The sequence below is a fragment of the Podarcis erhardii genome (genome assembly GCF_964252035.2).
Source record: "Podarcis erhardii genome assembly, chromosome: 6".
Classification (NCBI taxonomy): domain Eukaryota; kingdom Metazoa; phylum Chordata; class Lepidosauria; order Squamata; family Lacertidae; genus Podarcis; species Podarcis erhardii.
In genome coordinates, this window is record NC_138510.1 from 56,692,091 (window position 1) to 56,718,323 (window position 26,233).

General features: G+C 38.1%; 1 protein-coding gene across 1 annotated transcript in view; it reads right to left on the reverse strand.

The window, feature by feature from the left end:
- Window positions 1-26,233, reverse strand: part of FAF1 (Fas associated factor 1) — a 171,325-nt gene that overhangs the window by 41,575 nt on the left and 103,517 nt on the right. Inside the window, exons 12-13 of the mRNA XM_081868243.1 lie at window positions 25,817-25,898; window positions 12,904-13,058 (exon numbers count right to left, since the gene is read on the reverse strand). Of these exons, the coding sequence (XP_081724369.1) occupies window positions 12,904-13,058; window positions 25,817-25,898 (237 nt within the window). The remainder of the gene's footprint in view (window positions 1-12,903; window positions 13,059-25,816; window positions 25,899-26,233) is intronic.

Genomic DNA, 26,233 nt, shown 5'->3' on the forward strand with positions numbered 1-26,233 from the left:
AACAAAATAATCAAACAAAAATTCAAATATCCCCCAGTACATATTAAGACACTAAAAACACTGCATCAAATTGCAATCACAAACTTTATCAATACAGTAGCAACAACATATCTGCTGGATTCCAGGTAATATTTAACCTCAAAGACTCAGAGGAAAAAATGCATGTTCAGTTGGCTTTGGAAAACTGACAATAAGAGGGACAAGTTAATCCCTACAGGGAGAGAGTTCCACACCTGGGGTGTGACGACAGAGAAGGCACCATATGAGGGTAACCTCTGCTTCACTGCATCTCCTGAAGTATTTTTGAACAAATCTTTCAAGAGTCCAACAGAATTTGAACACTGACTTTCATTGAAATTTCTAAAAATGAATGAAATTGACTGAAGAACCACTTCCTGGGATTTCAGAAGTGCTAGAATCAGTTTCCTTAAGATAAGTCTCTTACTCAGGCAGAAAAAAAGAGATCTACTTAGAATTCTGCATGCTGTTTCTAATTTTCAAACACAAAACATTTAACCATGTTTTGAGCACCAAGCTCCACCTGTTTACAAAAGCAGGAAAGATATAGAAAGCAGTTATGATTGCAGTCATATACTCACACTTACTTGGAAGTAAGCCCAATTGAACTCAATGGTTTTCACTTCTCGGCCATTGTAAGTATGATTGGGTCACATACAAGGTAACTGGTATCTCAGTTACAACTGCTACATATGCACCACACCAGAATAAACTACAAGGCTCAAAGTAATGTAATGATGCCTTTTAGTTGAATCTTTAGATGCTGAATTTGTCATCAAGACACAACATACAGTACCACCCTGAAAGGTTCAGTGTGCTGGTATTGTTGCATGAAGTTGTGTGGATAACTATGAACACACCAAAACATTAGGGCTCAAAACAACATGGAATGGCACCAGAAATCTATCATTTGTGACATCTCACTTCACAGAAACACCACTTCTGAAATTACCATGGCTCTGTCACACTGTATTGAATGGATAACTGAACTCATCCCAAAAGAACTCTAGCAAACCTAACTTTTGCTGTACTTCACATGACTATACAAATGACTATACACATGACTATACAAATCTGCAAGTATTGTGTATTGTACCCTTTACTAGGTATCAGCAACTAAACTTAAGAGCTTCAGAGTAAAATACAAATCTAGAAAAAATAAATACCAACAGAATAAAAGTTGGGGACTTATTTAATTATGAAATACATATATTACTTTATACCTAGAGATAATATTTTAATATAAAATTTGTAAGTTCAATTAGTAGCAATAAAAATCAATGACTTTTACTCAAGAGTTATGCTTCTGGATATAGTACCAGCCTTCTTCACTTTCATACTTACTAGTGCAGTCTTAAAACAATAATTCTAAGCTTTTGGCCAAAAAAAATGCCTTCATCCATTAGCATACTGAAGTCTGGCATTAGTATTCTTAACACGATCCTGAATAAATGAAAAAACTGATAAAGCTTTTCTCTTCCATTAGAGGACTGTTTGAAATTAGCATTTCTTTCAAGAGAAAAGGGTAGCTTATGATATGTTTTCAGATCTGATGGTAAAAAGTAAATGTCATAATAATAATGAATTATGAAAGACCAAATGCAAATATAGAATGCTTTAATAAGATCCAATTTAATAAAGTCTGTAAAAATAATGGACTTTTAATAACACAGGTCACAAAAGGCAAAACAGTGGAAATTCTGAGGACTAGCCACTGGTACAGGCTTATTAATTCTTAATTATGTTCATGAAAGGCAACTTAAATCATGTGTTTTCTTATGCCTTATGATAATATTTTAGGTAACAACTGATCTTGAAATGTATGCACTATCTGATGAGCAAAGTCCTGTTGTCTCATGCATTAGAAGGTAAATCTATTTGAAAAGACAAGCGGCATTAAAATGTCACAGGCTGAGAAGCATTTGATATCAAAATCCAAAACAGAATCACGACACTTCGTTTTCCTATCAGCGGGAAAAATCTCAACATCTACACTTCAGAAACCTAGAATGACAAATAATGGAACTAGGCTTGGTGTTGAGAGCTGCTAAAAGTCTGAAAACAAATTAGACCCAACTTTGAATCTCCACTGGCCTCATTTCAGTAGAATATATAAAATTAAGATGGAAGCCACAGAACACATTTGTTTTTTAAGGGTAAAATTTAAAAAATATTTCAGAATAATGGAAGTGCGTGCGGCATCATCATTTGAATGCATCATCAGGCTGCCACCACTGAATGGAAACTAGAGGGTTGTGATGCCAAAGACTCTCTGATGTTACTGGTGGGTGGTGTTTGGCAGCTGCAGAGACTTTCAGGGTAGTTTGCACTGTGCAAGCTCTATGCTCCTGGAAGAGGACAGTCAGATTGAAGATGTCCTTGGGCTGCGCTTTAAGCCAAGTTACTCAAGAAGACCAGCTCCTCCAAACTTGAGGATACAGAGAGGACAAATGGCAAAACAACAACAACAACAACAAAACAACTGCACTGGATATAGCTTTGCTCTAATTGTGCCATTCAATTGACAGCGTTCTGACCCAGTCTGCGCACCATGGTAACCAAAGCTCCTGCTTTGCTTCTCCCCTATGGCAAACAGGAGCAACAAACCACAATTGCTGGCTTACTGTTACATCTGAACTAGGGACTGTAGTTGACTTCGATCCAACATGAAGCCAAGATTTGTTCTCGGCTTACCAATTGTGGTGGGTATGGATCAAATGAACGACAATCCCAATTTGGAGTTCCTTGTTGCTGGTGCTACTTCTGGCTTCTGCTTGGCTGGTGTTGACCCGTGACAAGGCTTTTTTGAAAGTGGCTCCCCATTTTTAGAATAGCCTCCTTGGTGAGGTGCGGTTGTCTCCTTCATTATTGACTTTCAGGCAAAATTTAAAGACATTCCTGTTTACCCAAGCATATGATGGCTATGAGTTACTGGCCATGGCAACCTTGAAATTAGTAACTGTGAAGCTATGTGATTGTTTTTAAAAGTTTTAAGTGGTTTTAAAATGTTTTAAATATGTTTATCTTAAGTTGTTTTGTTTTAATGTAACATTTGCTGCTCTGGGATCCTTTGGGAGAAAAAGCAGCATACAAATAAGTAAAATACACTAAGCCAAGGATTGTGGTTTGCTGTTCCCACTAGGAGAGGAGTGAAGCAGGTGCAATCTCCACAGTGGCTGTAAACAATCAACTATGGTTTACCATGATATAGAAACTGGACCAGTGATTTATTACCACAACCAAATTTAAATTCTAAATAAATTAATCTTAAGCATCAATCTGGTAAAACCAATTTGATGAGCCATGACCTGAAGGTCAGTTCTAGAATTATTTAAGGTCAATCAAATCAGCCCCTTGAAGATAAGAGACAATATACGCTGACCTATCTGCTGGGGGGGGGGGGTTTGGGTTTTTTTAAGATAAAGCTTAAAAGTATCTTTCCTCGTAGAAGATATGCTTTAGTGTCTTTCCAAAGCAAAAAGAATACTTGTTGAATATTAAACACGTAAGACATGTAATTATTTAACATTATTAATTTTATACTCTGCAAAGTCAACACAAGTCTCATTAAAATGTTAATTTAAGAATAACATTTTATGTATTAATATTTAAATTTTAAATGTAAAACTGAAGGATGTGATATGTAATATTTAAACAGGGTATCTATGCATGATTGTCTTAGTACAGTCTGCATATGAACCACTTAACCCCAACTTTCTTTAAAGACAATTGCTATTTTTTACTGGGCTCACACCATTTCTTGCTACATCTTTCTGCAGGCAATGACACTTTTATTGCAATCAGTCCAGTCAACACTAAACTAATTGTTTCTGTTTAGGAAGTTTATTTGAAAATATTAAGATTGTTTGAGGCTATGTGCCTCTTCATCTGTAACTCTCAGAGTAGATACAGTTGAGCTTGATGGATTAGCCATTAAAATAATACAAAGCTAAAGAAATATAAAGGCCCCATCCTGCTGTAAGCCACTATGACTAATTTACATATTACTTACTGTCCATGATTGCCACTGAAAACTTTTCCACTTGTGTATCCATATGGTGTGTGTTATCCTTAAAAAGGTGTCATGAGCCAGGAATCAGGTTCACCTGCTGAACAGCATCCTGAAAGGGGAGGAGGTGGAGTGACTCCACCTGCAGTTGATCAGCCTTCAAGGACTCAGAGGGGAAGGCACTGGTGAGAACCAACTGGATTTAGCCTTCTTAAGCAGTTTCCAGCAGGAATCAATTGCTGGTAACAATGCTAGTAGTTCTTGGCCCTACCTTGCTGCTACCTGCTCGTCTTGACCCTGCACCCAATGATCACTGGATTCCCTGACCCCTAGACTGTCTGGTCATGTGGATTGCTGTTTGCCTGACCCTAGGACTGGACCTGACTTTGAATGCTAACTCTGCCTCCAGGCATGTACACCTCAGAGACTCTCCCACTCCACTGAGCTCAGCAACCAGACTATGACAAAAGGTCTCTACCTTTTTTTATCAGTCTACAAGTGTGGAGTATTTTAACACTAGCATCACAAAACTATGAAGCAGTTAGAATGCAAAACTGTGCATTTAAATGTTCCTCCTCACATCATTAATAGCAGGGAAGGGTTTTGAAGTGGCAACAACAGATGGAAATTGGTCCTGAGAAGTACAACAAAGAGTGTGGTAGTTCTGTTCTCTGTAATGTGCCATTTTGTAAATCTACACAAATAGAACAGTAACCATGGGTGAGTTATTCATAATTCATTTGGGGAAGCAGAAGACTGGCAAAGGTCATTATTGAGTGATAAAATCGCCCCAACCTTGCCCATGCCCAAGGAGTTACTGTGATGAGGCTCTGGCCTGCTGACTAGAACAGTCTATTCCTCCCAGCTATCCGGCTTCTATTAGCTTTGTTACAAATTGAGAGAGAAAGGAAAGAGGGAAGCATAAAAAAAGAACAGCTCTACAGGTTTGGAACATTTTAAACTCAGGAGTTAATCATCACAGAAAATTTATTAGCATACGGTTATGTTCCACTTATGTGTGGGGCAGCAAAAGAGGTTGGAGAAAATATTTTGGGGAGTGGAAGCAGCTACCTCATATTAGCCCAGGAGAAATACCAGATTATATAACCTCTTGAAGATCAGTGGCTCTGTGAGGGATTTTAAATTCAGGTAGCACTTCAAGCATGAGGGGGGCATGACACTGTACAGTATGATCCAAGAAAGGGTATTCTTATGATCCCTCTGCAAATGCAGTGCTAGTTACTGCAATGCCCAATTGTCAAAGACTCCATACTTTTAAAAACTAGGTGTAATAATCTTGTTGCTTACTGAGTCCTCCTGATAAGAAAAAGGCCAAGCACCCACATAGATTTTGTTAAATGTCTTTGTGATTTTGATAACAGAATCGTTGAGATATTACTGATGCAGCTGTAGGCTTTTGTAAGTGTAAATGGAATTGTGCCCAAATGCCTTCACTCTTTTTTCCTCAGAGGCCGGCATCAGCCAACCACTCTTCTGCATCACAGCTCTTTTAGAAATAGCACCACAGGATCCTATTCTTTTGCACCTTCTGCTCTACAAGTCTGAGCGATGAAAGGACCTGACACTGAAGATGTTTAGGCCACATCGTTATCAAAAAAGTCATGATGCACAGTTCTACAACAGGATTTTCCCTCTTTATAATGCCATGACAGTCCTAAGGTTTCTCAACACAGGGGAGCACTGGACCAACTAAGGCTGCAATCTTACACGCTTCCCTTAAAGTAAGTTTTATTGAATTTGTGAGACTTAGTAGGTATGCAAAGGATTATACTGTTAATGATGTATTTAGTATGGGCTAATCAAGGTGCAGATGAAATGCCAGAAGGTTACAGCTGTAATGTTTTTTTTATGAAGCAAATACAACTTTATATATTTCCAGAACCTGGTCTCTATCTTGATCTGAAAAGACATTGGTATTAATTTGGTAACCTCATGCAGGGATGGAGTCTACGTGCTACACTACATAAGAGACTTCTTTTGAGTTAAAAACAACATATACTTGGATCTTAAGAGAATGTATTGTGTTAATTTCAATTCCATAACTAAGCGCCTTGTGTACAATCCATCCAACTATACTCATCTTCATTGGAGTCTTTGCACCATAGCCTAGCAAGTTTCTTTCAAAGGCAAGGATGCAATAGCCTGCTTCTCTGTAACAGACTGGGAGTGGTGTACATAAATCTAATGGTTATTCACGCATGTATGTTTTCTTCATGCAACAAAGATCAACAAGTTGTTGTTGCTGTTAAAATTAATGGCCACAAAGTGGCAAAACAGTTTACTGAACGGCAAAGAGGGGAGCTAATAAAGAGTTCCTTTACTCAAATTGTACAGCAGAGGAATGCATGGTCACCAACAAATCGGCATAAGAATTAAAACAGTTCTGTCAGTCATCACTAACTGCAGCAGAAAACCACCCAGGGCATACCTCTAGCATCCAAACAACAACATACTAGACAGACAGCAACGCCACTGGTGATCCACAACAATTTCTTACAAACTTGCTACCTGTTGAAAGAATTGCATTTTTCCAGATATGACATACTGCAAATTTGAGTGCAAGGAAACAGTGATTTCTCCACAACAGGATATAATTATGAAGAAAAATATATGGACTGTGAACCAAAATGAGAAATCAATACATATTTACCGTGCAATAAGAATTTTATTTGTGAGGGAAAGCTTTTAATCAGTTTTCAAGACTCTAGTTTTAGGACTTTTCCATTCTAGATTTTGATTTTTCATTTATATAAATACTGACCCTAAACTGATATATTTTAGAGCAGGCATTCCTTGCTGCATTGCATGATGCTCTCCTATACATACAGAATCAACACAAGGAGTAGAATACCAGCAGGCATTCATTGGCGAACGGTTTAGAAGCACTGCAACATACAGCAACATACAGCTGGAGCAGCTTCAACAGTTCATAGTAAGGAGTTGTAAGCCAATGCCACCCCTTTCCTGATGACCCCTGCAACTGAGGGGCTATGGAGTACGAACCCAGGACTGAGGCCACTTCTCAATTGGAGTTAGATGTAGCACCACAACAGTTTCTGGAATGTACTCTTGCTTAATTCATTGACTAAAGATTCTGCGTATAGAATCATTTCAAGAGCAGAACAGCCTAGCCTTCAGCGGTACAAGAATTCTGCGTATTAATTTGATGAAATGAGCCTAGGGAGTATGACTGGCATGCAATGTTATTTGGAGTAATTTAAACAAAAAACCAAGCCAGATCAAAGGAGGAAAGTTGTGCACCTTTAACATTCATAAACCTATAGGTCATAAATCACAACTTTCTTTTTCTAGATATGTAGGCCTTAATGTCCTTTTGATACATATTTCAAAACACCTAGCAGGGTATCATCTCAAAGAGTATATATGTTTAAATATGGATTTTCCTTGTTTAGTAGACATATTCAGCATTACAAACAGCTCTTGCACTATCTGAATACAGGCTGTGTGAAGAGACAATCACCTTTCATCCCTTCCCTTTTTTCTTCATTTCTTGCTATTAGGAAACCATTCACAAGTGCAACCCTGAACAATGTTATGCAGTAATTATGACTACATGACAAAGAGATGTGAACAATTACTGAGGCTGTTTTGAAACCCTATACTAATAAAGTCATTAGATGCTGCCCTTGCCATGATCCTTCTAAAAGCTTCTGAAGTTACAAGAACACACAGCATTGTTTGTAGGGACAATTGCTGCTGGCAGAATGCAAACCTTGAGTTTAACCATGCTTCAAATTGATCTTGACATTCTGTTAAGACCACCACTAAAATCAAAAGCAAAGGAGAAAAGGAGAAAATGAGCGGGTGGGATATAATCAAGAAACAGGAGGGTTCCCTCCTCAACTTCTCTCCTCTGCTTCTTCTACAAAACATGCCACAGACAAAATGACAAACTTGCCTGGTAGTAAATCTTTATTTCTTAAAACATTAATTAGACTCCTGACCCGGGCACCTTTAAGCACCTTTGATAATTATGTTGTTGTAAGTAAATTGAACTGTGTTTAAATTATTATAGACAAAATAGAATCAATTTCTGACAAACTTAGACAAAAGTCTAAGAATGGACTGCTATCTAAACAGGAACAGATCCAATTCTTTTGCAAGTTACCTCTTGCTGAATTTTATTTCATTCCATGAGAAGCCATCAGAACTGAAGGCAAGTGGGTGATGCTTAAACTGGCTGCTGTATTTTTCATGTCTTCCAACTAAATCACAAAGTGACATTGATTTAGAACATGTATTTGACTTAAAATGGTTCTCTCCCACTTTCTCTATTGACTTAAAAACATTCAGAAGTGGCACAAACCAGACTAAAAGGGCATCTGTCATCACTTGCATGTGAACGAAGACCAGTGCATACAAAAGCAGTAAATCTACTGGTTTTCATTCAGATGAACTAGCAAAAAGGATGTATGATATGTGAATCTGGCTAATTATTTGGTCATGGAAATAAGGAAATGTGTATGTCAATTACCCCTTTCTTAAGCTGAGACACTAAAGGAGAAAGAAACATTTTAAAATTAAGACTAGCAAGCACCCGCCAAGGAAAAGAGGATTTGAAATATTGTACTCAAGGGCTCGGGGCTAAACACAACAAACAGACATGTGTTTGGTCAATGAGTTTGATCCTGAATTGCTGATGAGTTATAACCATGTGCATAGAAATTGATATGATTCTTCAGTAGCTGCTATTATTTAACTTGCATTTTATTTAACTTGATAAATTAATTGTGGCTTTGTTGGTTTTTTATGGTTTATGTCAACCACTTTGGGTGCAAGAATAATAAATTTTATTTGCTGCTAACAATAATAAGGCCATCAGGTAAGGATGAGCATCAGTGCTCCACTGTGGACTTCCTGGCCCCACATAATCTCTTTCAATCCTCCATCATAATGAGAGGAAGGTAAAATGCAATTTTAGGTCTGACTCCTTCTGCAGATAATAGCGGCTCTGAATAAAGGCTGCAGAGTGAGGAAATGGAGGGAGAAAGAACCAATAGGCTGCAGTAGTAATGCACCTGGTTTGGCAATCCAATTGTCCGCTGTTCAAATTGGGCGCTACTTTGTGGAAATATGCATACAATAGCTTGGATTCTAAGAAAAGCAAGCAGAAGGGAGTTCACAGAAGGAAAGGTCCCTTCCTCCCCTATCCCAGCAGCCACCTGTGCTATCACCAGCTTCTCCAGAGGATCAGGGGCTCCTCCTGAACAACATGGAAAAAGGTATGATGGGGGTTTCTGGAGGAGGGAGAACCCACCCAAAATCATGTCTGACCTTCCAGTTGGAGGAACAATTTTCTATGAATGTCTTTCCACCCACTTAAGAGTCCAAGACATTTGCTTTAATTTTCAATAAAATATCTAACCTTAATCTGTCCTCATACCACCAAAGTGACAGGTCCATATTAAGTTAACAGATATTTGTAGATACACATAACAAAGTCTATCAACAATCATAGCCAGGACTTTATATTTTTAATATATTGTGTTGGGAAGATAGTAATTTAATATTACCCCATCTGTTAGATTTATATTGAAGTAGCCTTCACAATTTTCATGTGATAGCACTATGGTCTCTAGTTAGCAATTCCTCACTATCCCCATGCTGCATGAATAACCCTGCAGCCCAAGAGTAACCTAAATTTATATGTATATATTAAGTATTAATTGTATTTTGACCTTCCCTATGCTCCACCTAGAATGGAAGCATGGCTGGGAGGGAGAAGAGAAGGCTCTCTCAGTAACTGCACACAGTATCTTACCTCATGAAATGTGGCTGGCACCCTCTGTCATTGTTTTTCACTGGTTGCTGAAGACTTTTTTCTGGCAGGTTTTTCTTTTATGAGGTAGACAATGTTGTAATGATTTTTTAAAAAACTGCTGATGTCATCTCTTTTGAAAAGTTTTTTTGCTCGTTTTATTAAATCGCAATCTTTATAGGCTGTAAGACACCCTGAGCAGAGTGTATTTATACAAGAAGGGTGGTTATAAATGCTCTAATGAAATAAAATTAAATAAAAAATCGTTTGTTTATATATAGCCATTTGAAAACTGCTATACAATAATTCCTTTGTCATAAACTGATAGCAAAACCCAAAAGTGTAAGCTTAAGCATCTTATTGTATTTCACAATCAGGTTCTAGATCCATTGAGAATAGCTATAAAGCCTTAAACAAGCCCTTTATTAAGTGTTTCTAAAAGTGTCATAAGGAGTTAATAGGACACAGCTGTACAGACTCTTTCTAATAAGCAGCTTCTGTCGCTTTGGTCACCACAGGTGTCTCTGTAACCTACAAACTCTTATAACTAGTGTATCAAAGTTGTGCTACTTAATAGACTTCTTTAGTAAAACACAACAAAGCAATGACATGCCTGTTGATTGTCAGTCATAAAAAAACCTCCCTCAAACACAGATTTTCAAAAGAAACTACACTGCAATTTTTTGTCATTGTAAAATAAAAGAAACTAGAGAATTAAACAGAGACTAGAACAATATAACAGCAGGCAGTCGACTGAACTTAGCCACTGCAGATGGTTTAGAAATAGTGTTTCCTTCGACACCAAGTTGTGGGATAAAAGGAAAGGAGGGAACTCCCTACCCCCAGTGAATGGCAGCATGTAAGATTTAGCCCAATCTCTTGTCCACATATTTTGCCGTGTTAAAAAGCATAGTTACTTCATTCATATCTGTGTTACAAAGTACTTTTTATCCCTCTTTTCAATAGTAATTAAAACAATTAAAAGCACGGGTCAACACTGTGAGCTAATCTAAATTAAATTAAGATTATGGTAAATGCATCCAAGTAGTCTGTGGAGTATTATGCAAGAACATTGCATGTTTCAGTCTTAATTTGAAAAGTTAACTGCAATTAACTCATTTGTAAGTTAACGGGCGGCATGGTGGAGGAATGCACATGTCAGTGAACTAGTCCGATAGGAACACAAAACCATGTGATTTCTTAAGTGTTTATATTAAGTAACAATTATCAATAGCAACATGGAATGAGACCATCCTTGAAGTTAATAAAAAGGAGATCAGCTACTACAATTTTAAGATCCTTCCATCATAAAAATATATAGACATAGGCTCATTGTGTGTATCTGAAGAAGTGTGCATGCACACGAAAGCTCATACCAAGAACTGACTTAGTTGGTCTTTAAGGTGCTACTGGAAGGAATTTGTTTTGTTTTGAATATTTCTAAAGACTATCATGATGAATGACATAACCCGCACATTCCACCAGTTACAGAAAGAACTTTGGTAAGGAACTATTGCCAGCAGACAATTAAGTGCAATCTAAAGCCCAATAACTGTATCACCATATGGGAAAACTTCTGCCTTTATTTATCACAATTAGGCTGCATTTGACAAAAGTCAAATGGATCAGATTAAATCCAGTGTAGCAATTCTTGTTATTTTTCATATTACAAAACTTTCCCACATGAGCTCAAAACAGAGACCCTTCAAACTAAACTTCCTGTGGTGTATTAAAAAACTATTAATAACAAAGAGACAGATGGAAAATGGGTGTTTGTAGATGGTTCTGGTATTACACTTACATATCTATGCAACGCAATAGATTCTTTACAGTTCATCAGGATGTGGGAACAGGTTTCAACTTGCTTACACCCTACAGGTCCATCCCACTGCTTTATTCTATCCCATAACAGAAAGTTCTCTCCTTTCTAATTCCCCATCCCAGACACAACAGATCACTGCATCAATCTGCAGGAGGTTTGCTACACTTCCTTCTTATACCACCCTTGAACTCATTCTCCAAGTCTGAATCTTTATACTGCCAAACTGGCACCACCACACACAAAGGGGAAGTATCATCAGGTGTGGAGAGAACCCAATGGTTTCCACCCAAAATGAAAATTCTTTAGGAAAACACAACCCTGAGGAAGAAACCCCAAAACAGGTAAAAGAGGACTTGGTATGTGTCAATCGGCACAGAAATGCTGATTTAGTATTGGGGGCTAATAGACAGAAAATCAAGTGGAGGAAAAAGAATAGGACAGAGTATGTGCTGAAAGAAGGCATGACTGGTAGGCTAGAAATCTGAACTGAAGAAGGCCACACTGGCCCAGTTCACATTACATCTTAAGCCATAGTAAAAATAAACTATGAAATAAACAATTTGAATGAGCAGCATGCTAGTGCATGCGTCTCAAAAGTGGATGCATTTCAAAAGTCCACATTATGCTGCTCCCCTAATCTACATATTTTTCCACACATGGAACAGCAAGCTACTTAGTTTCCTTCCTGGCATGGAAGCAGCAGGAATGGAAGAAGAGTGAAGAATGGGCATTTGAGCAGTGTGTACCAGCAAGATCATTCACATTGAACTATAGTTTATTTTAACTACAGTTTAATATGATGTGTGAATCAGATCACCGCATCTCTTTGTTGAAGGTTCCACTTGTTGATAATATGCTTTCCAGGTCTTCATTGGGTGATGGTGACTCTAAATGTATCCTCCAAGGCACCAGAAAAGGATGCAGTTATAATGCCTCTCACTCAGATATTTCACTGGTTCTCTTGCTCACTCTCCTCATTCACCTACTAACCCTGGCAGACAGGAGGAAGAGAATGGCCCAGGAGATTTGAACAGAGTGGGGAAGGGTGTGTTGGATGCACAGTGGCTGCATCCTGAGAACATTAGCCTGTGAAAAGTAAATCACTGAACAATGTAAGATAAAGGCGGCGGTGGGGGGAACAGTCGCAAAATCTATTATTTAAACAGACGGTATGCTATGTAACATATATTATAAAGATACACTGAGTTTGTTGAGTTCTTAAAGCAGTTTAATATTCAACTCCAAATTATTTACCTTGCTCTGTTTGCTTCTTTTGTCATATCCCATGCCCAGGTTATGAAGTTCTGACTAAGGTAGGAGACAATAGATTCGGCACAAAGCATTTGAGAACAGAACACGTTGGTTAGCACACTTTCATCATGGTGGAGGTAGACAGCAAGCAGCTTTCTCTGAAAAACAGGGGGGGGGGAGAGTGTTAGCATGATATTTTGATTTATTTGCCCACCACCACCACAACTTTTAGATATAAGTGAAATTTCTGTCTCAGCCCTAACCAAATATTTTGGAGGCATCCTATTGATATTGCTGCAACATCCTTTCAACAATCTCAGCACCCAGCACTCCGCTGCTGCTTCCACAGAAACAATTCTTTGTTTAATGGTATTTGGAGAGAAAGTGAATTACTCTATTCTTGCGATCAAGAACCCATGGCCAAAATGTTTATTAAAGAACATTTTTTTCTACAGAAATAATAATGTTGTGACTATTATATAAAAAGAAGAAAAGCCAAAATTGAATTTAGAATTTAATCAGTTGCAAATACTTACTACTGTACAACCAATAGCTGATTTTAATGCAATGGCATTAGGATAGGAGGTTTACTATACATTAGGGAGAGGGAGAAATAAACAAGGGATGTAGCACCACATTTCCTTTTGTGCACAGCAACACACACACACACAAAATGGATCTAGGGAAATTGTGTATTCAAAACTTTCTCTGGATCTGGGGCAAAATCTCTCATTTACTTGGGTTGTAGTCCTATGCAAAAAGCATTCCTATGCAAATTAATCCCTGATTCCCAGGCCACATGGATAAAATTATATTGTGCATTGGGTAACATCCATCTGTTCACAAAAGGGACAGAGACCCAGCAGAAAGGGGTGAGGCAAGGCAAGGCAATTTCCCCTTCCCCAAGCAGCTCACAATGCTACCTTCCACACTGTTCTGCAGGGTACCCAACTCTGGAGCAGCATGGGGGCTATATGGGAAAATTGCCTCACCCACCACTAACCCCTCCACCCAAACTCCATTCATGGAAAGTCTCAATCTAACAGAGTATATTTATCTCATAACAACACTGATTTTTGTTTCAATATCCTTTTTAAACTAACTAAATTGTTGAGTTTACTGTAAGTTTAATGATGTTACTCAGCACACTATGCTGTTGCTTTGTTTTACCCAACATCTCAGGGGAAATTGATAACTATCAAATTGTCTAGATTCTGAATTACGTTTGAAAATACAGTAGCTGATATAAAAAGAAAACTCACCCAAAAAAATTCTGAGACCACACAACTCATAGCATGGAAATGTTATATAAAATTTTACAACATAAAATTTTATTCATTTACAGTTTAGATAAACCTAAGGATTAATTTCAAAGGTAGTTTCAAATCGTAATTTCATAGGTAGTTTTGTACTGCTGGCAGTTTCACAAGAAGCATTATTCCAGGAGGCTGCAGTGGCAAAGCCCACCATAGAAAGATGAGGTATAGTTCCGTTCCTAATATTTCAGCTTCTGTAGACAACAGACAAATTTAACTGAAACTTATTAAAATATTGTCCTGTAAATAAGCCCGAAAACATTACCAACCTGCAACTTTTTTCAACTAGACTAAGAAAGTAGGAGCCTGTATTTCCATGGTGGAAATGTGGGCTTCGTTTTGTAAGTGCCTTCTACCAAATGGACTGATGTGGGGAAGATGTTTTGCTGGCTCCAGAAGAAGTGAATCCCATTCATCTGCTGCCAGCATGGGAACCAAGTGGGTTGGTGGAGCAGGGATGGCCTTGTCCACCAGTCTGCTCAATTACCTTACAGCCTATGGCTACCAGGCAAGCTGTTCCAACATACGGCTATTAAACTGCTTCTTCTTTAAGAGACACGAGTAATAATGAGCAAGCATCTTTCATGAAAACTACTGTCTTTTTATGATACATTCAAATCCGCCCCTCAAGGAATTGGCCAAGATGCAATTAGCTCAACACATAATGTGGGTTCTGAAATTGTGTTTCTGGAACACATTTTAAAAACAGTTTGCAATATGGCAAGAGGCAGGGGTTATAGGGAGTAAGAAATAGCACTGGGTATACCCAAAGTAACTCTTTGGATCAGAGCCAATGTATTTAACCAGCTAAAAATTGCCAGTTAAAAAGAAATATGTTGAATGCATAGAAACATCTGTTCTAACAACATATTCATTTTAAATCAGCACATTTATAAAATACAGAGTTTGTGTAAGTCCTCAAAATCAATTTTAAAAGTATAAAACATTTCAACAGTAGACTTTGGAAAAGGGATTAGACATTTACATTAATGTTTGTCCGCTTTAATTTAAAAAGTGATTCAAAACCAAGTACACATGCACCAGAAAAGGCCACCAATAAGCCTAACATGCACAGTTCCATATAAGTGCAGCCAACAATGTTGACTGAAACTAAACTTGAAAATCCAGGGCACTAATGCACAATATCAGGCAATAAAACAGCATCTCAGTGGTGATATTTAATTTAAAAAAGAAGAAAGAGGCAGGAGAAGATCAGGCACTGTCTGTTTTGGAGGATCAGCCATTCTGCATTTCAAAGCGTGGATCTCTGCAATATCCAGGTTACTGTGCTAGAATCTCCACTATTATATAGCAGTTGTAAGAGAGGGAGGGCAAAGATGTGTTTACTCAGTGATTAGGGCCTTAGAATAAGCCGCTAGCTCCTAGAGAGACAGCTCACCACTTATTCATTTGGGCCAATTCACAAAGCCTAGAAAGATTAAACATCCATGCTGAGAAGACAAGCGAATGCAGACGGTGAAAAAGAAATAAAAATTCTTTAAAAACTCTTAGATGACTTCATTATTTTTTCCACAAGGAAACTTTAGGAAAGTGTTTAGTTAGAGAAAAACCCACATTGACCTCTCCCTAAACCCTTAATCTTTCCTTTGTGGTGGGACTGCTTTGTGGTAAGCGGATGGCTTTGCTCTCCTCTTTTCATTGGGAGCAGAGAAAAAAAGGCTCTTGAGAAACTCCTTTCGTCCCAAAGAAACAACCCCATGAAACTGTTAAATATAAGATTCCATGTGAATGAACTTTCCAAAATATGTACAGTTTAAAGCTAGGAGTTGAGGCCAAATACTAGAAAACAAGGCAGGTGCACACTTTAGCATATGTAAATTAGGAAATGTCCAAAAATATTTAACTACCCCCATTTATCGATCGAAATGCCATTTGGATTTCAAATTCAGATCATTCAGTTTGGCCATTTCTGGCACGAAGTAGAATCATATTCAGTCTCTTGGCTAAAGATGCCTTGGATTAAAAATATATATATACTAGAGTAGTAAAGATCCAAAAGTACTCTGGGAAGGAAATGACTACCAAATCTCAAAACTTCTAATTTACCAACATTAATAACATTTTCATTTAAAATATACAGGCAACATTTAGCAATAGTATGTGTAATGATTTGAGTCTGTTTTTTTCCTAATACCAAGAAACCTTGCATTTGCTACGTTTCTACAAAAGAATCAATTAAAAACGAATCCGCACAAACTGTTTTGGATGAAGCAGCAGCGAAATCGTAAAACACGAGAAGAAACCATCAATCAAAATGCTGAGTGGTCTTGAGGAGGTTAGCTTTTCAGTGACCAAACTCCTTAGCAAAGTTCCCGGGAATGTATTAAGATAATAGGAGCTTTGTCCCTTTAGATCTTCCTCTGTGAGGAAGTGAGGTAACAAGATTACTAAAAGGGCATTATCTGGAGAAAGTATTACTTGGAAGTGACACCACTATTTAATTCTGAGGAAGATTTTTCTTAAAAGCACCTGAGCTAGCCGCCAAAATCCAAATGGCTAACAATGTGATTTGGGGGCCTAGCTTTTGAAAATCCTACCTGAGCTGTTGGCTTGAGTGAGTGAGGCTTAAAACATGCCTAAATTCTCTTAAATTCTGTTTGGTTAATTTTGGTTTGTTTATTTATTAAAATTATATTTAAGAGAAAAATTGAGAAATTACCATGGTTCAGTCATTAAATATCAGATATTAGTATCTGGAATGATCTCTTTCCCTAGTGCATTGTTTCCTTTGGCAGACTTGCTTCAGAAAAGCACTTAATTTTTCAACCCAACAATCCTAAAAGGCAGAATATGCCACCATTTGAAATATATAGGCAGGTATCCCTTAATTTTGAAATGCTAATTGCTTCTGAATGTAGGCGAAGCTTGTTAAGAATTATAAATTATTCTTAAATCCAGTTTAATTTTCTGATCTTGCATTTGCAGCTATCCCCCCCCCACTTCCTTCCATCAGTCTTAAGAAACCAAAGAATAAAGGGTATTAATAATAAGGTATTTAGTCATCAGCCCAAGAACAGACCAGAATGACAGATAACATCGGAACAGAATAACAAAACAACTTTAATATCCACATTTTTCATTGTTTGTGGTCAAATCTCTTTTTAATTTTAAGTACAAAAGTATGTAAGACTTGTTTTATATTAAATAAAAAATATGTATGGGGTGTTCTGTTGCAGAATAACTATGTGGCCAATAAGGACTCTGTAGTCCTTAATTTGGTACCCTGTGCTAGAGAAAGGTAGCAACTGTGAGAAGATGAGCTCTGCACATGCGAAGGGACAGCTAATTTGCTTGCATTATTGAAAGAAATGGGAAAGCTTGCTTAAATATCACAAATGCACGCTCACAAATGCACATGCATGGACTTCTAAACCAGAGACAAAAACCTAATTAATCAACACCAAATATTATTTTTTGCTAGGGGATGTATGACCCTATTCAAAACAGGCTACTGACCAATTATCTGGACTCAAGACCCAACAACCCACAGGGCTTCCATCTTGCCAGTTGACTGGCCTTTATCTAGCCCATCACTGAGTCCTAGCATCAGCCCAAGGATTGCACAGCCTCTTGATTTGGCTATTTCAGATAAAAAGAGCTGGGTATCAGCAGCATATTGTTGACATTTCCCCCAAATAGCCAAATGATTGCTTTCAATGGCTTTATATGGGTGATAAACAACATTAGGGACAAGATGGTACCCCACAGCACCCCAAGTCCCAGGGTGCCAAAAGACAATCACCCAACTGAAAATGACCCAACACCTTCAATATCTATCCCACCAAATCAGCTTGGAAGGATACCATGGTGGATGATATCAAAAGCCACTGAGAGATTAAGTAAAAATAACAGGTTTGCACTCTGCCTGTCCTTTTCCCAATAAAGGGAGTGACTAAGGTCAATTTAGTCTTATAACTAGGCCTAGATCCAGATTGAAATGGGTCAAGATAATCTGTTTCATCCAAGAGTACCTGCAACTGTTGAGAAACAACCCTCTCAATCACCTTCTCTAAAAAGGGAGTATTTGTGACCAGGCAGCAGTTGTCACAGACCACTAGGAAAAGCATAGGCTTTTTCAGGTTTCAGGTAACATGTTTGAACGATAATAGTCTTTTGGGAAAAGGAATTGCAGTGCTCAGCCAGGATCTGTAGGTGGTACTGAAGACCACGTTGTTGCTGACTTGATTTGAAATCTTTTGTTTTTAACTTTAGACCTAAATGTTTGCATTTAAAGTAGGGTGTTGTTGTATTTTACAGTACCATCCACATTGCTAGGCAAGCAGAGCCCAAGCAGACCAGAGTGCAGGAGCCTGCAGTTTAGTGTCCAGGCCCTGAAAGCCAGAGAGGTGAGCAAACCGGCTTTCCCAGGCCCAGGGAGCCTGAGGGGGGCAAGGGAAGGAAGGAGAAGAGGGAAAGCCCCATCACACAAGTTGTAGTACTTGCACAAGGCTTCTGCTGACAGGGCTGCTTAGGTGGATCTTCTCTCTCAAATGTTATTTCTCCACATGCCATTCAACATGGTTTCACACAGCCATTTTTAGCTCACATTTAATATTATGAAGTAGAACTAGGCAGCTGATAATTTCAGCACATTTAAAAATCGGAAGTACACAGATGAGTAAATTTGATAACCATCTTGGTGAATCATTTTCAGCATCTAGATCTAAAGAACACATGATGAAGAATACTCAAAACCAAGCAATAATTTCATCACCCCCGCAAAAAAAAACCCCAGTCTAAACCAATTAAGCATTTAGGATCAACCAAAGATTCAGAAACTTTGTAAAATAAGGATAACTAAATCTGTTTTAACTAAGAGCACTGGTTTGCATAAATGTAGCCCTTTGCTTTCTCCTCTGTGGTGACGTAAACACTCTTTTTAAAATATGATGCTACCTCATACTGAGTGAAGTAACCAGGTCCACCTAGACCACTACTCTGCTTGAACTACCAGCACCTATCCACAGTTTCAGGTAGAAGTATTTCCCAACCCTGCCACCAGAGTCATTTAAGCGGAAATCCCAAGGATTGAACTGGGAATCTTCTGCATGCAGAACATGAGCTCAGCTGAAACACAAACACTCAACACACTTTTTACAAAATGTGTGACATCTCTGAGCTGCTTTACAGCATTTGGCCTACATTCATAATCATTTTAGACTTGAAAATTAATGCAGTTTCTTAATATTTTCATAGTAAAATTTCAACACACTTGCATTGTGATTACCATTTTGACCAGCTTTTGTATAAGTATCACTTTCATAAAATGCTTGAAGTATTGCAAAATATATTACATGAACAGTATATATGAATATTTTTGTTTGACCTATGAAATACACAAAATAAATTTGGATTTTCTGCCCATGGGCTAGGTTGGCTGTGCATATGGATTGAGTTATTCTTATCTATTCTAACCACTCACCTCCAAGCAATGTGTGTGGCCTCAAACAAATCATGTTGGCCACTGTGTTTATTTCAGTAAGTTGACGTGAAGCATTACAGATGCCAATAGGTAATGTTTCCCTCTATCCACCTCAGGATTTGACTCGTAATTGATTCTCCCATCTGGTATTTCAGCAGGAAAGCTTTGCGATTTAATTAATAATTTCAAAGCTTGAGTTCACTTTTGCTGGAGTTGCAATATCATGATATTAGAATATTTTGCATCAGAATATTTGTTAAAAGAGATGCTGGAATTATTAAAGGTACAGTACTTCTTGCTTGCAGTTAAACATTCCAGTATTTTTATTTTGGAAATGTTATCAGACTGTCAGACAGGCCTATTCCTTTAGCAATTAAAATGCTGCAAAAAGTAAAGCTACAAAATCTGAGAACAGTATGGAGACAGAAATTTTATTGCAACAGCAACAGTGAAACACATTTTTCACATCTGTTTCATCATCAATCAGTGATCACCTTAATACACTTTCGGAGCATACAGAAGGTTTGCTGAATTCCAGATTTTGTTATCTGAATGGCTTATGGCACCTGGATGGTAGCAATATGGACCCCATTATGATTATTTGGCTCATCAAATTATGGATATAGAGGATATGATTCTGCTTTGGATGTAAAGAAAACAGAAAAAATTGTATGAAAATAGGAAAACATTTACAGTATATAATAGCCATATTCAAGTATCTAAAGGGCTGCCACATGGAAGATGGAACATATTTTTCTCCTGCTCTGGAGGGTAGGACTCAAACCAATGGATTCAAGTTACAAGAAAGGAGTTTCCGACTAAACATCAGGAAGTACTTTCTGACAGTAAGAGCCATTCAACAGTGGAACAGACTCCCTTGGGAGGTTGTGGAGTCCCCTTCCTTGGAGGTTTTTAAGCAGATGTTGGATGGCTATCTGTCAAGAATGCTATAGTTGAGATTCCTGCATTGCAAGGGGTTGGACCAGATGACTCTGGGGGTCCCTTCAAACTCTGAAATTCTACAGTTCTATGATTAATTTTTGATCTTAGATAATCCAGGGACACACTCTTGGCTTCCCAATAAAATTGTAATAGTGTGTACTTGTGGAAAAATGTTTCAGTTTGTGTTCTTCCTTTTCTGCATAGTTGCTAGAAATTAAGAGGGGGTGCTCTTAATTTGTTCCCAAGGCAAAAGCTAAGGGGAATAGATTTCGGATCTGAGAATATGTTGTGGGGGGGACTAAGTGGGGGAAATTAAATTAAATTAAATTAAATTTAAAAAGGCCAATTGAGAGTTAGCTTGCTCAGTGGACATTAAATGCGGTTGGCAAGGTAGAAAGCTGGTGGGAATAGAGTATCCTGGAGGGAGATAGTGAACAAAATAGTGTTACAGGGTCCCACTTGTATAACTGTGCTCATAAATCCAGGCAGTGATGTAATCAATTTTATCTGCTGGAAGATGCTTTTCCCAAAAGCATTTATGAAGCATGTAAGGGTTCAATCTGAATTCGGTAACTAACCGGCCTGAAGCTGAATCCCAACATGGAAACATTGTGGGTGAGTGTTCTCAGGTTTGGGGATGAGGTTGCACTACCCCCTAAAGGAGCAGGTATGCAGTTTAGGGATACTCTTTGATCTACCATTGCCACTCGAGGCCCAGATGGCCTCCGTGTCCCAAAGTTCACGTTGCCAGCATTGCTGGTTCATAGGCGGCAATTCCTTGTGGACAGGGATAGCTTAGCTATGGTGATTTATGTTCTGGTAACCTCCTGGCTAGATTATGTGTGGCTGCCATGAGATGCCTTGGAAGCATCAGTCAGTGCGTACCTTAGCTGCTAGAATTTTGACGAGTACAGCAAGAGTCATTCAATATTACTGCTATTTTGAAATATCTACACTAGCTGCTTGTTTGCTTTAGAGCCCAATTTCAAGTGCTGGTGCTTCCTTTTAAAGCCATAAATGGTTTGGACCTGAAGGTGTTCCTCTTTCTCTACTAGCCTATCCCTGTTTTCGGATCTTCTGGAGAGGCTCTGTTCCAAGTACCCTATTAAGCAGACATATGCTAAGCTTCCACAGAGGACACATTTTTTTTCTGTGGTGGTGCCCAACCTTGGAATGCCATCTGTAAAGAGGCACACCTAGCACTGAAATTACAATATTGTTGGCACCAATAGACCTTCCTATCTGCTCTTGCATCTTTGAACCTGGCAGTAGCATATGGCAGGCATGCACATATATAAGAAATGTGAAAAGATAACTCATTTATAATAGCCATAACTTACAGATCATTTAAAGATGGATTTAGTTAAATTCATGTTTGAATTAGTACACCTACAGTATTCTATAACATACCAACAATAAACTAGGCAGAAATAAACTTAGTTCATATGTGTTTTTCAAAGAACTATATAGGTATCACTAAGGCTTCTAACATGAATTCCTTTTTTGTAATTTTTATTAAATTTTCAAATTTCCATTATAGCCATCCATTCAACAACTTTCCTCCCTACCCTACCCTTCCAAGGTTCTTTTAGTTTGTCCACCATTCCGACATATTTTTGTAAATCCATCAAATTCATTTTCCCATCTTACATTCCTTTTAAATATGTTATACTGTTGAAATTACCTTAATACTGACACCATTTTCAACTGTACACAATTATTTTCAGCAAAAATTTCCCACTCCTCTTTAAATACCTGTTCTTCTTGCTCTCTTATTCTACTTGTTAGACCTGCTACCTCTGCATATTCTATCATCTTAAGTTCCAATACTCCTTGCTATGGACCTCCCTCACCTTCAATTTTTGAGCTAACAAGATCTGAGCCGACGTTGTTGCATACATTAAGAATGTTTTTCTAACACCTGGGTACCTTTGTCTGAACCATTCCTAACAGGAATGCCTCTGGGGTTTTTTGGGAATGTTGTTCTAAACTTTTTTTTTTATCTCATTATATATCATTTCCCAATATTCTTTAACTTTTTTGCATGCCTACCACATATGGAAAAAGTTCCTTTCATTTATTTAGATTTCCAACACAAATCTGATTCCGCTTATACATCTTAGCCAGTGTTCGAAACTCCCATTATTCGAGGTGCATTTTCTGGCAAGGAATTTCATTAGTGTGAGCAGTTTCTGAGCTCTGGGAGCAGTACTATGCCTAATTCAGATTAAAACTGCAGAGTGGAAGGAAAGGACGATCTTTTTATGCCTTCCCACTTCCAGTCACTCTCTGGAAAAGAAAGCCTCTTAAGAAAATTGGGGGGTGGACAGGGGAAAGACTAGACCATGTGAAAAATGAACATAATATTTTGGCTGCAGTTCATTCATTTTAAGCCTTGTATTCTTGTTATAAGACAAAAAATTCAGTAGTTGCGCCCATGACCTAGGTTTAAGGTGCCATTTAGCTTCTAGCTTTCATATGTCAGTTTCTAACACTGATCTTAGTCTACTTGGGGTTAGATACCATCTATGAATCATTTTCATGTATTCTCTTTCAACGTGTAGCATGCAGTTAATTTCAGATCTTTCTTCCATAGTTTCTCCCAGAGGTTTAGTTCTATATTATAGGTAAAGCTAAAGGGACCCCTGACCATTAGGTCCAGTTGTGGCCGACTCTGGGGTTGCAGAGCTCATCTCGCTTTATTGGCCGAGGGAGTCGGCGTATAGCATCTGGGTCATGTGGCCAGCATGACTAAGCCGCTTCTGGAAAACCAGAGCAGCGCACGGAAACGCCGTTTTACCTTCCCTCCAGAGCGGTACCTATTTATCTACTTGCACTTTGAGGTGCTTTCGAACTGCTAGGTTGGCAGGAGCAGGGACCGAGCAACGGGAGCTCACCCCATCGCGGGGATTCGAACCGCCAACCTTCTGATTGGCAAGTCCTAGGCTCTGTGGTTTAACCCACAGCGCCACCCGCGTCCCAACGTTCTATATTATACCCTATATCAATTGCCCAGTGGGTCACCGAGGCTTTAACCAGCTTGTCTTTTGTTTCCCATTCCAATAATTGCTTATACATTTTAGACAATAATTTTTCATTATTCTGCAATAACTCTCTTTCAAATTGTGAGCTTTTCTCCAAAATTCAATTTTTCTTATCTAGTTTAAACATATCATATAATTCAGGGGCCAGCAAACATTTTCAGCAGGGGGCAGGTCCACTGTCCCTCAGAACTTGTGGGGGGGCCGGACTATATTTTGAAAAAATAATAATGAACGAATTCCTATGCCCCACAAATAACCCAGAGGTACATTTTAAATAAAAGCACACGTTCTGCTCATGTAAAAACACCAGGCAGGCCCCACAAATAGCCCAGAGATGCATTTTAAATAAAAGGACACATTCTACTCATGTAAAAACACGCTGAATCCTGGACCGTCTGTGGGCTGGATTTAGAAGTTGATTGGGCTGGATCCGGCTCCCAGGCCTTAGTTTGCCTACCCATGGTATAACTGATAATACTGTAACCAATCAGTAACTTGGTTCTGCTTCTAACATGAATGTTAGGAAGGATAAATTATGAGAGAGTCACAATATGTATGCAGGAGAAGACAATCTTTTTGAAATTGGGAAATAACACATTTTCAGTAACTATCTTTTAAAAAAGAGATCACAATGTCTCTTCATAAATAAATAAATAAATAAGCAAGCAAGCTACTACTTGTATACCAAGTACATAAGAAAAGTACAATTTCTGATAACCAGAACCTTTCATTAACTTTCTATTTTATTCATAGAGAGAGAGAGAGTTTATCCTTATTCATATTCACAAAAACTGCTAGATGTTTTCCTCACAAAAGATAAACAAAGTACAAAGAAACTACCGGTAGTTCTTGCTCTGGAGCTGAAGCTGAGTTTTTACAGAACACCTTCTGCTCAGACAACTTAAAATTCCCCAAGAAAAAGGACAAGGTCTACACACACTCTTGGCTGCAAAGTGCTCTCAAATTAAATCAGTTTGAAGTGGTTTTCATTAAGATGGATTGAGTGTGGCATCGTGAGAAACACTTTATAAAATGTAGTGTTTTACTTAGTGATTAACTATATACCAGTTGATGAAGCTCCCTAAATCCTTCGTAATCCGACCACTCCAATAAACATTTAATGAGCATATAAATTCAAAAAGCCTAGCAGAGGATTTAAACCTTCAATCTTGTTTTTATTTACTCTTCCAACTCAATTTCTCACTTCAAGTTAAGAATGCTATTGCTTCAAGCTCGTCTGTTGCCCTGGTAAAATTAAGTGCCCTCTGCAGCTCAGTTTAGAACATATGGTTTCAGATTTCAATTATTTTAGAAGTAAAGTATATATTTTAGAAATTGTACTTTAAAAAACATTACTACTTCCTAATAACTACTCTTAAGGAAATCCTCCCATTTAGGAAATGAGTGAAATTAGGAAATAATGTAAAATTGTAAGAGAGTTTGATCCTTTTAAACTTGTTATTCAGTTACTTGATACATTGGCCTGGTTCAAGTGTCTCTGTGGTTTAATGTGAACAAAAAAGTCCCCACTTCACTGCTCTCCCACTCCTACTGGAGCATGTTGGGAGCGATTACCCACAAGCCTTGGCTTCTTATGTCATTTGAATCCAAGCTTGTGGTTTGTTTTTCTAACAACTCACCCTTATTGCCCATAGCCAAGGCGTTGTATCCAATACTGCTGCACCACTTGAGCAGCAGACTTCTAGTTGCGCAAGGGATGTTCCCCCTCCTCTCACCTGTGCATCATCAAAATCTACTCCAGAGACCCTCCAGAGCAGATTTTGGGTATGTGTGGGGAAAGGCGGAAGGCCCTAGTCATGCAATCAGAACTTCACTCACATAGTATCGGATACAACACTTGTGTTGTTCTTGGCTTACCACTTGTAGTTTGAGGAAAACAACCACTAGGGCGCAAACAAGATGACAAGCCAAGGTTTATGTTTCGCCACTTCCAGCGTGGCATAGTTGGAAGTAGGGGCGAAAGTAAAGTAGGGATGTCTGACCAGCATGCATTGCTGCTTGTTCATGTTAAGCCACAGTTAAACATTAACTATGTTTCAATGTGACATGCAAACATAACCAATTTTGGAACTAACTACTGCAATAGTTAATCAGTGTAGGAAGTGGCCAGAAAGGCATTTTAGACAGTATAGTATTAAAAATGTACTTACATCTCTGGCTTTTCCATAGAAAGCCTCTTGAAAAGCAGCCTCTAATGATCCAATAAAAAATACTGGATGGCAGTCACCATATCTGTGTGAATACCAAAAAGTTTCAATTAATTAAAAAAATATATTAAATGGGTTCCAGCACTTAAAATTTTTTTTTTTTTTTACAAAAACACAAAATAACTACATTTTCTAGGAAGCAATATTTTAAACATTTTATTTGCATTCAACACTTCAGGTCAACACACCACAATATATTTCAGGCATATACACACTTTTCATTTCTGTATAGATAAAATTGTTATCTATCAAACTGAGAGCTACCAGGGCCAGAAATGCAACTCTGAGATACAGAAGACTGACACTGAGAGCAGTCTCAAGTAAATGACTTTGGCATGCCTGAAATGTAAACGTTATCAA